The sequence below is a fragment of the Gallus gallus genome, chromosome 12 (genome assembly GCF_016699485.2).
Source record: "Gallus gallus isolate bGalGal1 chromosome 12, bGalGal1.mat.broiler.GRCg7b, whole genome shotgun sequence".
In the NCBI taxonomy this organism is placed as follows: domain Eukaryota; kingdom Metazoa; phylum Chordata; class Aves; order Galliformes; family Phasianidae; genus Gallus; species Gallus gallus.
The window spans coordinates 4,573,949-4,592,214 of NC_052543.1; the positions used below are offsets into that span (position 1 = coordinate 4,573,949).

Here is an 18,266-nt window from a genome sequence, read left to right on the forward strand (position 1 = left end):
GCTTATTCACTTATCTACTGTATGTCACTCCCATGAGTGAAAAAGAAAATAATAAAAGACTATACTACTAATACAGTATGTTCTGTATTGTGATAATAGTTCACATACATGACAGGCTGCTGAAGTTTTTTTTGTTGCATTTAATGTTCCCCAACATTTGTAGCTGCTGTGTTAGTACATGTCTGTATTGCTTTTTTCTATTTTAGCATTGATAATGGTTTGGATGAGATTAGACATGGAAAGATCACAGTGGATTCCAGGGAACATTGATATCAGTATTGCTTCTGTAGCTGGAAGAACTAAAAACTTGTATGGCTGCTCTTAAGATTTTTGTTTGTTTGTTTCTCAGTCCTTTCTCTTCTTTCTTGCCTCAACTATCAATTACAGATATGGGAATCAATAAAATCTGGAGCTGCACTTGAAAACCCTATGCTCTTGAACAGGTTCCTGCTGTTGACATTTGCAGTGAGTAATGATAATGTATCTTAGAGCACTGAAATGGAAATGAAGTAGTAGTTTCTTCTCAGGAGAACTCGTGTATTTGTATTACCGTATTCACATTATCAGAATTATTCTCAGTCATTCTTAGACATTTTTAAACATCTCAGAACATTTTAAAAAAACCTAATATGCCATTCTCATGTACACATAAAAGATTTTATAATGTATTCTTTAAAAAATGCAGATACCATCTCAGATTGCAAATGTATCTGAATATGACTGCCTTACAAATATCAGTAAAAGCAGAGCAGCTCTCATGTTTAATGTATTTGCAATTTTAGTGCACAAAGCTTTGACTAACAGACTGAGGTATTGTAGAGACCTTGTTTGCTGAAGTCTTGATTAGAAGTGTATATAGAGAAGTCCTCTAGTATGCTTGGGTTTTTTCAATTCATGACAGTGACTTGTCAAATAACAACTATGGTTAGTACAAACAGAAACTTTCTTTAATTTATATGTTTATTATCTAATCTTGGTTTTTTGTTCTTGTTTTTCCCCAAGGATTTGAAAAAGTATCATTTTTATTACTGGTTTTGCTACCCTGCTCTCTGCTTCCCTGATGGAATACATGTAATTCAGAAACCAGTGTGTCTTGGTGACAGGTTCTCTTTAAATCAGGTATTCTAAATACAAAATGTTATGAACTCTGTAGCACTGCGTAGATTTATTGCCATAAAGCTTAGTATTTTTGTTAGCATATACTGAATTTTCAAATCTGATTCCTTTTAAACTCTTCACTTTTCTTATTCCCACTTTTTTTTTTTTTTTAGTTTACCCCCTTTTTTTCTGTAGAAAATCTCTCACCTTAACATCACTTCAGCTTTAAGTTAGATGCAGGCATGGCGGACAGTTCTTGAAGGGAGGTAGTTACATTGCTGTGTGTTTGGAAACTGCTGAGTCATGGCCCGAACCACTGATTGAGCACCTGGGCAACAGACCCTGGGAGCACAGGTGAAGGCAATTCAGCTGTACAACCAGAAGGGGTGGAGTCTGGTTGCACCTCTCTTAGGACCTCATTTAAGGGCTGACTGCCACTGAGGAAGGATCTCTTTTGGGAGATCCCTCCTTGGTGGATCTTCCCCTGTGAACTTAGAATCTTCTGATATGGGTGAGCAATCTTCTTCCCTTCCTTTATAGCACCTTTCTGTTGTGCCAGTCCTTCTGACACTGCACCTTTGTAATGCCTTTCCCATCATGTTGATCTGTCCACAGATGTGGACAAAAACACTGTACACAGTGTTTTTGAAACTTCCAATTATTTAATGAAAGGTTTTAAAAGGAACATACTCTGTGAGTGATCAGGAGAAATGACAAAATTCTTGATTAAATGTATGATTTGACAAGAAAAACGTTGGTAGGGAGTAGCTTTTTAGAGCATCTGACAATGATTTGTAGTATGTTTCCTATTTCAGTGCAAACGGACTAAAAGTCAAGTTTTCCAAATACCTTTTTTCTCTGTGACAGTAGTTGATGTGAAACTTGAAGTGTTCTTTTGATGTTGTAGTAACCCATGAGAAACAGTTCTCAGGTTTGTTTTTTTTTCACAGTGGTAAATACTTGTCTCATTCCCAGAATGCCCCTATACTACTTCTGTAGTAATAACACTGTAACAGTGTTGTCATTGTCCAAGATATTTGACTAAACATTGGAAACAGATGACAAAATAAACTGGGTGATTAAGACTCTGTGGTGTAGTACTGTGATTAATGTTTGCCAACACATACTCCTGTATTCTTGTAGTTTGGAAACAAATCAGAGAACATTTGCTAATGTTAGAGGGGAGTACATTTACTTGCTTATCAAGCTACTGAGACTATTAGAATGAGATTTTATTTTATTGTTCTGTTTTTTTTTTCTATCAGTAGGTCCATTTGCTGCAATGGTAACTGTGTACCTGTTTCAAATTTGCATTGACAATTGCAGTTTTAGCAACTCGCTTCTTTAATCTGTTATTGTGGTAATATTAGACTTCAAAATTTCTGAATACACTGTATTCTATAATAACTTGAGTGAGATAGCACTCCTAAATTCTGAAACAATTGCACAGAATCCTAGAATGAATCATAGAATGCTCCAGCCTGGTCTTGAACCCTCCCAGGGAGGGAGCACAAGGATACATTTCAGTGTTTCCTTATAGGAGTGTTGCGACTATTGGTTTTAATTCTTCTTGTTTTTAGATTCAAGCACTTCAGAAAGCATATGATGAACTTTGCCAGACAGAAGGGGTTACAGCCTTTCCTTATTTTTTAATCAAGTATCATGACAACTCTGTGGTTGTATCTCCTCTCAAAAAGTGGGATGGTTTCTTCCAAGATCAAGGGGGAAAGGTAATAAGTATTTTACATTTTTTTATAACTTGCACATACTTAATTTACAAGTGATTTGAAACATGCATGTAATACTGAATTGAGTACATTTGCTGATGACTGGCAGCTTGGATTGACTTCTGTGTCAAGAGTTAGGTGTCTGCATCCTTATCCAGAATCCAAGTAGCATCAAATTAATGGGCAGCTTTAAATCTGAGTTCTGCATGCTCTGTTTACTGGAAACTGAGATTTTATAAAGTAGTGTAAGTGTAGTAGTGGGTCACAGGCAAGAGAGCACTTAATTAACATAGGGGTATTTTCTCTTGCATTAAATCTGTAATCATTTGGAACACGTTTCTTTGTTAATGTTCTTTTTTTGAAGGGAACTGTCAAAGAGTTATCAGATGCAATTTCTTCAGTGAGCTGACTCTGAAATTTGTCAGTATTTCTATGAGCCAGTTGAACTTGCTCCCCTAGAAGAAAAATGTATTTGGTGTTACTGAGTTAATTTGCTGCTAGTTTATTAAACAAGGTCAACTTTCTGACAGGTCTCATGCCTTCTTAAGTTAGCAAGTGTAAAGCAGTAGCAGTGTATGGCTGAAGGAGGAAAGGGGAATGGACCCCTGCCTCTCCTGTGTTTATGCATTAGATTGGCTTAATTGCATTTCAGACTGTTCCTAGAGGCACCTCACTGATGTAGAAGAGTTGCTGTAAGTTCATCAATAGGTGAAGCAAGAACCAGAAAAGAAGAGCTCTGTAGATGTGGGAGAGACAGGTAGCCCTAGTGATGAATGAGTTCAAATTTTCAGCATATCTAAATGTAGACAGTGGCATCTTTCTGATTTCTGGTTATGTTTTAGCTCAGCACTGAATGTAAAGTAAATAAGCTCTGAGTTTAAGTGCCCCACTTAAGTGCATGGTATTATACTGGTTGAAGGTGAGACAAAACGTCTAGTTCCTTTTATCTATATCTCATCTTGAAGGGTTGGCTTTACAAGTTATTTTTATATTGTTTCTTCTCCTTTGACTTTATGTTGGATTGACCCCTTTTGGTTTTGGATCCCAAAACTGATGCAGAATTTTGTTTAAAGAACAAGGCTTCTGTTATTGGGTTTTCCTCACAATGCCTTATTTAAAGAAAGCAAGGAAGGCTAATATACTATAGCAAAATGTGAATGTCCATAAAGAAGCTGAAGTGAGAGCTCTGAAAGCTCTAGCAAATGTTTTACTGAAGTCTAGTGTGACCGCGCAGAAAATGTATGTAAAAGCATAAAATACATATATTGTCATCCTGTGTCCAACTACTTTACATTAGAAATACCAGGTAATCTTTACTGTGAACTGAGTATCAGTATTGATAGATGACGTCTCAGAGCAATTTTATTTGCAGGTGACAGTTGGAGTTTATGATCCGTGTAATTTATCTCACTATCCAGGATGGCCACTGCGAAACTTCCTGATCTTGGCATCGCATAAATGGTATCTGTTTTATTATCTCTATTATTTCCCACAAAGAAAGATGCTATTGATTCGTATCAAAAACCTGGAAAAAGGCAACAAAAACCCACTGGATTTAACTTTGAGATTACTTGTGTTCAGTGGTTCTGGATTTGCATGTACTGTTGTAGTGGAAGTGTTATATCATGGCCTGAACTGATGATTGAGCACCCGGTGAGGGGGGTGGCTGGCCCAGGAAGCGCAGGTACAAGTGGTTCACTTGTGCTTCCTGTGTGACTAGGAGTGGGCCCTGGGTCCACCCTTCCCTGGGCTCATTTAAGGGCCAGTCTCCAAAGTGAGGGCATCATCTGGATGCAGGCCGCTTCCTGAGAAAGAGTGCTCTGTAGCCAGAGACTCTAATTATCATTTGGGCGAGTCATTATTTTCCTGTATATGATTACTGATATTCCTTATGATACTTTGCCTGCTATCACAAAGAGCTTACCAGAAGCAGTTTCAGTGCTTTCAAGGACCGACAGCTGTTCTTCACTTCAGTCAGTTATAAATTCCTGGTATTCCTCATCCTCACTTGCGTACATGTATATGGAAGTATGTGCTTCAGTACCTGCCGATACCCTCTTTTAGGCTCTAGCTGTTTCAAATCTTGTTTGAAATATTCTATGATTTTAGGTAATTAATTATTACAAGTAATAGTAGACCTAAATTTTGAAAATCAGATGCTCTTAGTTTTCTTGTAGCATACTTTCTGATTTATTTTTTTGTTGGGCAGGAGTTGGATAGGAAATGCTTTTCAAACACTAGACTATAAAACTATTGTTTAACTAAAATTAGGTTACTGTAACAATAACATAAGTTGTATTTTCATAGTTCTGACTTCTGCATTTTGTTATGGAAAGTGCATCAGGAAGGAGAAGAGATCAGGTACAGCATTTTCTGGATGTACAAGTACCCAGAGTGCTTTATATATTCTAAGGTTCTTTGGTTTTTAGGCACTGGAGCTCTAATTCTTTGACTTCTGGAGTTGAATCGTGAGGAGGAAAAAGGGTATTACATCAAGAACTATAAAAATCTTATACCTGCACTTCCCCAAGGCACAAATATGTCACGTCACTTAATGTTTTCTGATACAGTTTGTCCAGCAGCACTGAATAAAGGACAGAGTACATACTGCTAGCGTCATTTCATTGGAGTTGTCTCAGAAAAGTGTGATCATTTGCATGTGCTAAACAACTGTTTATAGCCAATGAGAGCAACAGTGTTCCACTGCTAACAGAAAAAATCTTATTCAGAATCTACAGAAAACTGAGATTTTGTGTAGTAGTGTAAAAATAAGTTCCTTTTCTATAAAAGAAAAACAAGATTCATGTCTTTTTGTATGTTTTCTTTTTAATTGCTAGGGGCAATATTCTCCAGTCAATTGAAGTGCTCTGCTTCAGAGACAGGACCATGCAAGGGGTGAGAGACATAACACACAGCATTATCTTTGAAATAAAACTTCCACAAGGAGCATTTGGCCCAGGTAATCTATTTAAAAGACAAAAATAAATCCCTTTTCTGCTTCTTCCTTCTCAATCGCTGTGAAGATACAAAAAATAACTCTGTGAAATCACTGCTGTCACTGCTTACACTAAGTTATTTCAAACAAATTGAAAATTATTTGAATGTTCTTAAAAAAAAAAAAGGGTGAATAGGCTTTCGTTCTTATTGAATTTGTAACAGGATTTGCAGAACTTAAGGAGAACATCTGAGGAAAAAGTTATTGTGGAGTTACAGAAGTCAGGTAGCAATTTATAGTATTTTATACTATAGGAAGTGACTTTAAGAGGTCTTTTTTTCTTAAATTTCTACACAGTCTCTCAGCAAATGCTTATGGTAGTGAATTTCTGTGATGCATATTTTTCTGTGTATTTATAAAAATAGTGAAATTCAGTCCCATTGTGAGGTAGACAGATGTGTTTTAAAGCAATCAACTTGTCACATTAGAGCAAACTCAGACTTTATTTCTGTCTGCAGAACAATATAAACTTTTTTTTCTACCTTACCTTGTCTAAGGAGTTCTGGATGCTTTACATGCAATAGCTGGGAATTGTTTAATCATTGTAAAAATAGCGTATGTAACTACTGAATTTACAGATAGAGCCTTTTACAGATAGAGCCTAGGGAACATGATGAGGTGATTGAAATTGGCAAAACTTAGTAGTGAATTCTGAATTTACTGAATGCTAAACATGCTAATCAATTTGGCATTCAGGATCACTAGGCTTGGTGAAGAATGATATTTCCACCTTAGGTGTAAAGCAAGCTAAGCAGGCAAAAGCAGCACATTGGGCATCTGGTATTAAAACTAGCAATACTTGTGTAGCTGCATAAACTAGATTAAGATGCAGGTTTAATAGAATAATTAGGTAATTAGATAAAATAATATTAGATATTTTATAGATAAAATTAGATAATAAGAATAATACAGGTTTAATTTTTTTCCAGTAAGTTTAAATCTAACAGAACTTTCTTTTCCTGTCCTGTGATATTAAGGCTTTCATTTCTTTTTCCTTCCTTATTCATGAAACAGATTGTCCAAAAGCTGTTGGATGGGAGAAAAACCAAAAGGGAGGCATGGGTCCAAGGGTGGTCAATCTCAGTGAGTGTATGGATCCAAAAAGGTTTGGTTTTCATCTTCTCAATTTCTGTAGTTTCTTTTCTTGGGTTTTAGTGATAACAAGTTGAAATGTGAAATGCAAGGATCCTGTCTCAATCGAGGCAGTAATGCATACACTAAATGTTTTGAAGATTTTGCAGTAATGTACTGTGTTTGCAGTAATATACTGTGTAATCTTTGGTCCTACTGCAGATATGCACTTTATTAGAGCAGAGTGCACTGTAAACAGAAGACATTTCTGCAGTTTGTGACTAGCTTAAAATATCAAAAACATTTAAAATATAATGCAGTGTTGTAGGCCTGTTGTTTTCACTGAATTTTGTAATCTGCAGGTTGCTAAATATAATGAAAATTAATATGGAGGACAGTTCATTGTTTTTCAAGTGTTAGGATGTGACAGGAAACATGACCTCAGTCATTTTTATTATTTTGCACATAGGAGTGTACTGGCAAGGGACTGAAAAATGGTTTAGCTTTACAGCCTTCTGGCACTTCTGCTTTCATTGTCCACATGTATGTGCTTGCCTTTCTGACACTGTGAGAGCATGCTGATATTTTATCTAACAAGCTAAGGTTTTTTTCTTGCAATTGTGGTAATTTAGAATGTGTTCATAGACATTGGTGAACGTTCATCTGAGAGATTCTCAGTAAACATACACAGCAAACAGAAAGTAAACATTTTCACTTTCCCTACTTGAAAAAGTTGCTTCAAATGTAATACCTCCTACTTTATTGCGTTGGCCCTTGATGTCAGAGGTGGATGTTGGTGATATGGCAGTAGATGCTGAACCTTCCTGCCAGTATTCCATCATGCTTTGTTGCTGTGTGGCAGATGGCAGCAGAGGGGCAGTCTGACAAAAATGTCTGATATGGGAGCGTGTATGAAGCAAAGGGGTATACCTGAATTCTTCCATGCAGAAAAAATGGCATCCGCTAACATTTATTGACGCTTGCTGAACATTTATGGAGACCAAAGGTTGATGTTAGCACAGTCAAGATGCGGGTGGTATGTTTCTGCAGTTTTGATAGCAATATGAAAGAAAAGCCACACTCTGGATGGACTTGCATATCTATCATACCACAAAATGAAGAGCATCTATCACTGTTTTACAGGCTGGTTCAGCCCAGTTCTGTGACTAGTGAGGTGGTGGGGGCCCATGCCCTGTGCAAGGGAAAAAAGGGTAGAGAGATGGGCCTTAAAGAAGCAATCTGAGGAGGAACAAACTAATTTACTAAATTAGATATCAGAATGCAAGATAACATACTATAATACAATATAATACAATAGAATTGGAGCTAATAAATCAAATTAAATGAGAGTGTCTGAAAGCTGAAGGCCTTGCTCCAATGGTGAAGCGAGACAATCTAGGGAGCTCACACACTGCTGAGATCAAAAAGGAAGGTCAAGTGACCTATGAATGACTAGGGGGATCCCATAAATACTTGCCCAGGACCAGGAAGAACACTATACGCTTGTTTATCAGGGCTTATGAGGCTGAAGGTGACAGATTCCTGGATTGCATTCTTACAATAGTGAGATTTGGTGTCACCGTTATGAACCAAAGTCACTACATCAGTCTGGAGTAGCAACATGGGAATTACTTAGCAAAGAAAAAGTTCAAGATGCATCTCTCACTGGGTAAAACCGATGTGCACTGTCTTTTGGGATAATAAAGTGGTGATCCTTCCAGATTTCCTGGAACCTGGACAAACCATCATCTCTGATGGCTACATTGCCATGCTGACTAAACTGAAGGCTAGAACTTCCAGAATTGGACCAGAGAAGACAACCTGAACAGACAATATCTGTTCAGGCTGATGAAAGATGGTCTATGTGGGTAGTGTTCTACTAGCAATAATGTGATCTGCAGCAGCTATGAAACAGCAGATCATCTGTGCTGTTGCAGATCTTGACGAGCACTGCATGCAGGCTCTTGTTCATTGCTTGCAGACTTTTTCTATTTTTGTTACCATAGTAATTTGCTATTCTTACTTAAGCAGTGCAGAGTTCTTACAAGAATGTCAATAAGTGGTGTTTAGCCAACACATTCCTTCCAGGAGAAAGTTTCAAAGAATATATCTGATATATTTAATAGCTAGTAAGCAAACTATAGCAGATCAGTAATTCTGTTATATATGTACCTAGATATCTCAATGGCAGAATAGTTAGAAGAATTTATTGCAGTGCTCCTCAGAACATAGTGTTGTTGTCTCACAAGTGGACAAACAACAGAGAAAGTTATTTCAGATGTCTTTTGATCTCCACCTTAAGTGGAGATAAGCCTTTGAGACTAATTCTTTCATATTACCTATATGTTGAATTGTTTAGACTATGTATTGATGCTCTTGCTGGCATGATATTTTCTGTTCTAAGCTGAGATATGCTTCACTCTTCCCAAGAAAGTACAAGTATTCCTTTTCTCTATATATGTAGCAGTGTTTTATGTACATTCTTTTGCAGAAGGAAAAGCTCAAATTAGATATGTCAGCCTTATTTTTATTTCTTATCAGGAAAATAAAGCAGTCCCTTCTTCTCTTGGCCCATTCTTCTCCACAAATTGTATATTCTTGTTGCACCTGAATGCCTTCATATAATGGAAAGATGGTAGATATTGGAACAATAGATCTCAGACCTAGTGAGTTTGACCTGAATAAGAGATCCAGAATAATTTAGGAGACCAAATGAAAACACGGCTCTGTTGTCATGAAGAGCAAAATTGAGAGAAAGACAAAAGGCAGCTGAGATCAAGGTGAGAAGGAAAAGGTATTATGAGAACTACTGGCACATGCCTTGAGGGAAACATAAGGAGTGGTCTATTCCACTTCTTTCTCTATTTTGGGGAAGAAAAGCCCCAGCAGTTGAAATAGGTCTTTGCTTTGTTTGGAAACAAACAAGAAAACACAAAATCAAAACAAACAAACAAAAAACCAAACAAACCCCCCCCCCCCCCCCCCCCCGTAATATTCATCAGTGTTACTATTTATTTTGTGGTATAGGTTAGCAGAATCATCAGTGGATCTTAATTTGAAATTGATGTGCTGGCGGTTGGTCCCTACTCTTGATTTGGAAAAAATTGTGTCTGCCAAGTGTCTGTTGCTAGGAGCTGGTACTCTGGGTTGTAGTGTGGCAAGGACTCTGATGGTAAGTCTTGAGTTAATTATAATCTGCTGTTTCTCAATAATTCTACCACTTTTTTTTTTTGAGCAGCTGCCATGGCACATAAGGAAAAAGTTGTATTCCTCTGCGTTAACATACACGTTATAATTTACATTATAAATTGCAGGAAAGAGAAGAGATCTGTAGGAAATGGAAATGACTTGGGGTTCTGCTAGTAGCAGAACAGTAAGAGAAACTTAACGTGATAAGAATAGTTGTTGAATTTACATTAAAGGATTGAAAATCTCTGGAACAAATTAACAGACTTAGAAAATGAAATTCACAGTGAAGCATGTGAAGTAGCTGCGTTGATCCTTACTTCCAAGAATCTTTATCACATCTCACTTAGTGAAGTTTTGAGGGGTTCAATAATAAATTTGGACAGACGAAGTTACCTGTTCTCTTAATTAAGTGCAAGAACAGAGTTATTGCTGTGAATAGCTTCAAAAGCTGATCTTTCTAGAAAAAATTGAGCAGAGTGCCTCTTAAGTTTCTGTCATTGGAGACTTGAAATTATTTGACTAAGCCCATTGTATTTCATATGTTCATTACTTTCTTGCTTAGGGTTGGGGTGTCAGGAAGATTACATTTGTTGACAATGCAAGGATTTCATACTCCAACCCAGTACGACAGCCACTGTATGAATTTGAAGACTGTCTCAGTGGCGGGAAGCCAAAGGCACTTGCAGCAGCAGAGAGACTTCAGAAAATCTTCCCAGGAGTGGTAAGATTATTATTTAAATCTCCTAATAAATCACTTAAGGGAATAATGGTGACTTTAAATAAGTACGCAGAGTTCTAGTATTATTTATTCATTATTAAAACCTTCATGTTGGCATGGTAGAAGACCCATCAACTGTTCATATTTTTTTTTTTTGCTTTGGAATTGAGATTGCCTTTGATTAGAGTAGTTATGCTTGACAGGGCTTAACTGGCAAGCAGTATCTTGACCACTGATTTTAACCAGTAAATGAGTACTCAGATTGAAATGTCAGATGATTTTTTGCTTTTTTAAATTGAGAAATAAAAAGCAGGAATACTAGAAAATAATAATGTAATTATAAGAAATAAAACTTGTTTGTGGAAATCCCAAACAACATTATAGAAAGCATGATTTTGCATGTAGGAAGAAACACCAGAAACTTGTATTGTGAGTTTTCTTGTTTAAAAACAACCAGGAAAGCAAAAGACCAGGGTATGTTATGGAATTGTGAGGATGTGATTAGGCTTACAAAAGCATGCCTCATTTGGAGAGGAACTTGCAGTAATAAGAGAGTCAGTAACAATACTTTAAGATAACTTGTATCAATAAAGCATGTTTTTGAACATTGATAGTTATTCAGTATTCAGGGCTCTACTTGTCCCCTGTAGGAGACGGGGAAAAAAATTAATAAATCCTTTGATACAAATATTAACCAAATTAGTTTCTCCAAGCTGCTATATGTGTTGGTGTGTTGGCTGATATATCAGTGTTTTCCTTCAAGAATACTTAGAAGGTGTGAAGGGTATACTTTGTTCTTCTGGTTGTTTGACTCCCCTGGGTTTATGATTTGTGCATGCAGTTGCTCCATACAAATGTGCTTTTCACCAGTCTCTTTTCATGTTTTTTTGTTTGGTTCATCAAGCCTTTAAATTTTGCCTTTTAAAATTTTCAGTTTCTTGTAGTACGCTGACAAGAAAGGAGGCTTTGGCAAAGCTGCTCCTCTAACGTGTAGGTGGATTGGTTGCTCTGTGCCAGCAGATGGCTGACAGATTGTGTTAGTGTGTTTACAAAGAAATGAGTTAGTTGTCTGCACTGTATATGCTTATTTATTTCTTGATCCATTTTCTGCTTAATATGCGCTGCCCAAATAAGGAGTTGGAAGAGACATTTCTTTCTGCAACGGGAACAGGCTTTATGAGTGGCTGTGGAATGGAAGCCTCCAGTTATCCAAAGCCTAGAGTCACAAGCCTCAGAAGTTATTTTCTTATATATAAAGATCAGATATGGATTTTATTACATGAATTACGTGAAAATTGCATGAAAATATTTCTAAAATTTTAGAAGTCCAAATTCTTAAAAATACGTAACTTCATACATATATTGGAAAAGCATTGGTGTTTCAGCCTACATCAATTCAGGTGAGAAGTATCTGCCTGAATTCAACCTTATATGTGCATGCATTATTCAGAGAGGAGGCTATTGTTCAGAGAGGAGAATGAAGAGGAATTCATATTTATCATACTGTAACAGAGTTGATATTCAGTATCAGAAAGAAATCTAGTAGTTGTGTGTCAAGTAGCTGCAAAGATAATCGAGGTTAACGGTTTTGTTTTACTTAACAACATAATCTTAGTTGTAAGCAAGATCTGTCTGCTTGCTTTGTCATTGTTCCATTTGGGACTAGAAGCAGTTCAGTTGTCTTCTGGAGCTGATTTGCTAGACCTAATGAGCCTCCTGAGAGAGCTGGGCTGTTTAGTTGTGGCACAGAGCTACCTGAGCATTATTGGTCTGCTCTTGTGACCCAAACTAGTGTATTTGCATTGAGCTGCTCTGTTCTGGGTAAGTGCAGCCTCTGAGACTGCCATTCACTCAAACTTTTGCACTGTACGGTTTAAGGTACCTGTATACAAAGAGATGCAAAGAGTCAAGTTGCCATTCTGCCAAACAGTAGCCCTACAATTTGTGTTGCACTTTAGAGTAATTCTATTCAGTCAAAAGTTTGTTTTAACGTGCTGTTGTTTTTCTATACCTCCATCCAGAATTCAGAAGGCTATAACATGAGCATCCCTATGCCAGGCCATCCAGTGAATTTTTCAGAAGTGACAATGGCGCAGGCTCGGAAGGATGTGGCTACACTTGAAGAGCTTATTGATGCTCATGATGTTGTTTTCCTACTAATGGACACTAGAGAGAGTCGATGGCTTCCTGCTGTTATTGCAGCCAGCAAGAGGAAGGTATTGTAGCTTATCTTGCTAATAAACTTGTCACTGCATTTCAGCTCTTGCATATAAATTGGCTGTATATACCTAGAAGAACTGTATAGGAAAGTGAAATGATTTGCCGACTTATATATATTTCTATACAGAAATTTCTCTTGTTTTCTGTAACCTTAGAGATTCTGTATATTGCTCAGAGTCTTCTCTCCTCTGTGTCTTTTAAGAATCTCCAAATGTAATTTCGTGTAAGAGAAGCACAGTAGTGTGATTTAACCCAGCAGGTGGCCCAGCACCACACAGTCATTCGCATACTCCCTCCCTTTCCCAGTGGGATGGGGAAGAGTATGTATTACAAAAAAAAAAGTAGAACTCGTGGATTGAGTTAAAACTATTTACTAAGATAGAGAAAAGAAAAAGGGTAATTACCACAAATTTATATATTTTATGTATAAATATAAATTAAAAAGTAAAAACTACTTGTTACATAGTTATTTATTTATACTAATAAGTGATGCACAAGCAATTGCTCAGCACCCCCAACCAATGCCCAGCTAGCACCCTGAGCAGTGGAAGAAGATACCAACTCCCACCGCCTTCAAAACTCCTTCCGTGTGATGTAAATATGGTATGGAATATTCCTTTGGCCAGGTTAAGTCAGTTGTCCTAATTCTGAGAATGGCCTGGACTCTGTGCAACGTTGTTTAGCAAGCAACTATAAATGTTGGTGTGAAACTAAGACAAGTAAGGAGGATGGAAAACATTCAAATGTCACTCTTTCAAAATCTCAAAAATGAAAAATCAGAAAACGTTTTCTGAATTTAAAAAGCATGTCTGTATTTTTTTGGTCAAGAGTTAACTTCATTTTTTTTCTCATTACTTTATTGGAAAATAAACTGTTGTGCTGAGCCAATGCTTCCAGTAAATGCAGTGAGAAGATACAGTTGAGAAAAGAATGAACTACAACTAGATTGAAAATGGATATTCAGCAGTGATTTGTAGTACCAAGAAAGATGATAAAAATTAACAAGTTAATGTGGCTAATTCTTGAGAACTTCCTCAAAGTCTGTCTTTTAAATTCCTGTCTGTAAGAGTGAAGAATGATGAAGTGTTGTACTAGAATTTTGTATCTGAAAATATCTGCATGTTAAGCAATGGTAATATCTTCTATATTTTACTTGCTAGAGTCATTATTTCTGTTTCTTTTTCCTCTGTAACTTGATAAAATCTACTACTTTAAGGATGACTTTATGATATTCAGGTCACAACAAAACTTTCTCAATATCTGCTTATTTTTCATATAGAACTTCAGATTACTCTCAATGCTTGTCATACTGAAGAGAGAAGGGAAAATGATGACAAAGTAATTTTGTATCATAGCTGCTTTTACTCCCCATGTGACTAAATAGATACACATGAAGACCATAAGTAATAATTACATGCTTTCCTCACTGAGCAAAGATTTTTTTGATAACAGATGTGTTGCATTGCTTTGTCACATGTTATTTCAGACCACAGTGAAATGAAAAGATTACTTATGGTATCTCAAATGACGTGAAAAGTTATTCTTGGTCACCATTTTGTACTTATGTGCCATTTGGTATATTTTAACACTCAGAGCTTCAATGTTTGGTACAGAATATGCAGCAAACTTAAGAATAAACTCTGAGCTGGAACTGATATGAGTTATTCTAATAGCAGTACTAATTACTATATGAATATTAGGCCAAATATGAATATGGGGATGTTGATCCATATCAGTGCATAGCAATTCCAGTCACTTCAGTGAGATGCTGTGTGTTGGTCTGAAGTTGTCTTCAAAAGGCAAACTAGAACCCGCTTATGGACTTTATTCCAGTGTTGTTGCACAAATTTAGGCATGCTTGCAGACAAAAAAGTTGTTTGTATCAAATTTCCCTGAAAGACAAAGGAAAACGATGTTTTAAGGACTTCTGAAACACTTTTATATTACTTCTAATGCTTGACGACTGGGATTTGGCACATAGCAGAAAATCCAGATTTTTTTTTTATGGCTAGGATGATAAATCAGTAGTTATTAGATTATTCATCTGACTAAAGATTGTGTGGGTTTTTCTGTTTGATGTTTATGATAAATAAAACCTGGAGGTTTTATTCCCCTCCCCTTTTGGCTCACTTCATATTTGTTGTTCTCTTTATTGTTCATAGCTGGTCATCAATGCTGCCCTGGGGTTTGACACGTTTGTTGTTATGAGACATGGACTAAAGAAACCCAAACAGCAAGAAACTGGCAATGCGTGTTTCAACACTGCCCCTGGTCCTTCTGACCTTTTGGGTTCATCGCTCTTTTCAAATATCCCTGGCTACAAACTGGGCTGCTATTTCTGCAATGATGTCGTGGCACCAGGGGATGTGAGTACAGTGTTTTGCAAATGGTGACCATTATGTATCTCTCTTGTTGAACTGAATTTTTATTTCCTTTAAATGGTATTTCATCAGGGATTCCTCTTATATTGATATTCACAGGATTAAGAAATAGTTCATCTTTTACTTGGAAGATGAAAAAAATGAATTGCAAGTCGCTAAAGATATATTGTTTAGAACAGCTTAACTACTTTTGCATTACCTTTTTTTGGAATTATCTATCTTTCTAGTCTACCAGGGATCGGACATTGGATCAGCAGTGTACAGTCAGTCGACCTGGATTAGCCATGATAGCTGGAGCTCTTGCGGTGGAATTAATGGTTTCTGTTTTACAGCATCCAGAAGGGTGAGTCATTTCTGAGAAGAGTGGTGTTTAAGAGATATTCCCTGAGAAATCAGAGTATTTTATATAATCTTTTGGGAGAAGGAGGAGGAGGTGGTACACATTAAGTAAGGGAATCTGTAATGCGTTATGTTGCCTATAAATTAATGTAATGTATGGATCTTGTATTACCTGTGTTACTGTAGTGTAACAGTATTTAAGAGAGAAATGAATGATCAAAGTTTTGTTTTGGAGATGGGCAAGTTTTTTCTCTGGTTTTAAATGTATCGAAGTACTGAGAATATTTCAAAAGAAATAGTGTTTTCTGTTAATAGATTATTTACTCAAGAGAGCATTTGAGTGCAATAATGAGCTGTCATAACTAGTTTTGTCACAAGAAAGGCTTTAAGATAAGTCAAATACTTCAAAATCCTAATTAAAATCAAGTGCATGTGATACACAAATGTCTCTGGAATTTTCTAATCCAAATTTAGGCTTATTTTCTATCTTTAAAAATCTGTGAAAGAGGAAGTGAGTTAGGATTTGAATGCAAGCAACTTACAAGTCTGACTGGTTCTGAAGATTTTTGTATTCCCATGCTGGAGCTTAGTTACTATGAAGCAAACTTTCCAGATAGCTTGCTTTCCAGATTCTACACTGCAAGCTGCAATGAAGTGGAAGCTTAATGGAAACTTTGACTGTTTAGTATGTTGTCTTGTTCTAACTTTCCTTCTTGGATTTTTGTCAGTGGTTATGCTGTGGCCAGCAGTAGTGATGATAGAATGAATGAGCCACCTACTTCTCTTGGACTTGTTCCTCATCAGGTAAGAAATCTGTGAGAAAATGCTTTCGTTTAAAATCTTGGTACTGATATAAGGCACACATCACAGCTTGCCTTCTTAAAACGTTCTGTATGCTGATCTGATTCCATTCCCAGAAGGAACTGAGTCTCCATATTTGAATTGAAAATAATTAAGAATAATGCAAGCCAGTGTTACAGTGTTGCTGACAGTGCTTCTATCCCAATGCTACCTACTTACCAGGAATTTATTTGGAAATAGAGCCGCTAGCAGGCAGCATGAGAATAATGCAACCTCTGTTTTTTCCTCATCAAAGCTAAGAATGTGCATCTCAAAGTTGCTCTTATTCTCTTTTTCAACTCCAGTTGAAATTCAGATCCAACCAACTCATTACTGTTACAGTTCTCTAAAATATTCATGATTTTCTGATGTAGTACAGAAGTCTTTGTGATGTTCTACTCATCCCAAACTCCGGCTACAAATTTGTGTTTAAAATACCATTTTTCATATTGCTGGATAGACTGTCTTCATTAGTTCTATTGACAGGGTCTTTTAAAAAGCTATCTACTGAACTTATCAATGTAGTCATATGCCCTGGGGTGTATCACTGGGTATTTAAAGTTCTACACACTTCTTGCTTTTATTGCTTTTCTAAGTGTCTCTTTGCTCAGGTAAAAAAATACATATATAAATTTTCATCTTAAGTGGTGCTTTGGTGTTCTGTTAGCTTTCTGTGTTCAAGGTGAATTTTGATTCAGAAAAAGCTAAAACTGCTGCTGTGTTTTTTTTTTTTTGAGATCTCCAGGTAATCACAGAAATAAGTCTAAGTAAAACTAGTCTATTTTTGTTTTCTTATAGTTTTGTGTAGTAAACAATAACATGTGGATCATCACATGAAGTGGGGTCCTTGGTGTTCATTCTTGGTCCTTCCTGTTAACTGGAGCCTCTCCAGGTCTCTTTCAGGAGTCTGTCTCCTCACACCCATGGAGTTTTTTGTTTTCGCTTGTTACAGTGGACATAGGGTAGTTCTGCAAATACTATTACAATCAGTGGTCTAGAATTTTAAAATCACATATTAGTAGTGTTGTATCAGTGGAAAAATTTAGGGATGAACAGCAATTTTTTCACCTCTAACATATAACCTGAAAATGATATGTTTAACTTCTTACACCATGACTTGTTACTTAGTTTTGCAGTCTGATAGCTCAAACTCCAGGTGGTGCTGTGCCTCTGTCTTTAAAAAATCTGGTGCTCAGATAGTTGTATCATGGTTTGTACATAGAAAGAACTGTAATATATGCAGGATAAATTTAATGCAGCTCTTAGTGGTGGTCATCACTGTATTAAACTGTATTACCTTACTTACAGCTATCTTCATCTTTTTACTGAATATGTATGTCCAACTTGTGACACTTTGGAAACCTGTTTTTTATAGTAGTTGTAATTTTTTCACATTCTAGATCCGTGGCTTTTTATCAAGATTTGATAATGTTCTTCCAGTCAGTTTGGCATTTGATAAATGCACAGCCTGTTCCCCCAAAGTAAGTCTGCATTTTTGTTGTACTTCTACTATGTACGGAGTGGCTTTGCTCTAGGTCACTTGTAAGATGTTATAATCTGCTTTGTATTTGACATTTTTATAAGGCTTGGAATCTGTATTCTCACTCTAGCTAAAGTTCTGTTGCCCTTGTGTTCTTTTTTTAGCTGCTTTCTGATTTTTTTTTTTTTGACACAGCCTATTAGCATGC

General features: G+C 36.6%; 1 protein-coding gene across 6 annotated transcripts in view; it reads left to right on the top strand.

Annotated features, from left to right (window-relative positions):
* The window catches only part of ATG7 (autophagy related 7), a 98,800-nt gene that overhangs the window by 5,943 nt on the left and 74,591 nt on the right, over positions 1 to 18,266 (top strand). For 4 of the 6 annotated variants that reach the window (NM_001030592.2, NM_001396467.1, XM_040646210.2 and 1 more), the window contains 13 exons: positions 388 to 465; positions 1,003 to 1,119; positions 2,679 to 2,828; positions 4,198 to 4,286; positions 5,663 to 5,784; positions 6,835 to 6,925; positions 9,919 to 10,063; positions 10,643 to 10,801; positions 12,820 to 13,014; positions 15,181 to 15,384; positions 15,627 to 15,742; positions 16,467 to 16,542; positions 17,979 to 18,059. In NM_001030592.2, coding sequence (NP_001025763.2) covers positions 388 to 465; positions 1,003 to 1,119; positions 2,679 to 2,828; positions 4,198 to 4,286; positions 5,663 to 5,784; positions 6,835 to 6,925; positions 9,919 to 10,063; positions 10,643 to 10,801; positions 12,820 to 13,014; positions 15,181 to 15,384; positions 15,627 to 15,742; positions 16,467 to 16,542; positions 17,979 to 18,059 — 1,623 coding nt within the window. Of the gene's footprint in view, positions 1 to 387; positions 466 to 1,002; positions 1,120 to 2,678; positions 2,836 to 4,197; positions 4,287 to 5,662; positions 5,785 to 6,834; positions 6,926 to 9,918; positions 10,064 to 10,642; positions 10,802 to 12,819; positions 13,015 to 15,180; positions 15,385 to 15,626; positions 15,743 to 16,466; positions 16,543 to 17,978; positions 18,060 to 18,266 lie in introns of all 6 variants that reach the window. The other 2 variants (NM_001396468.1, NM_001396469.1) reach the window with 2 other exon arrangements.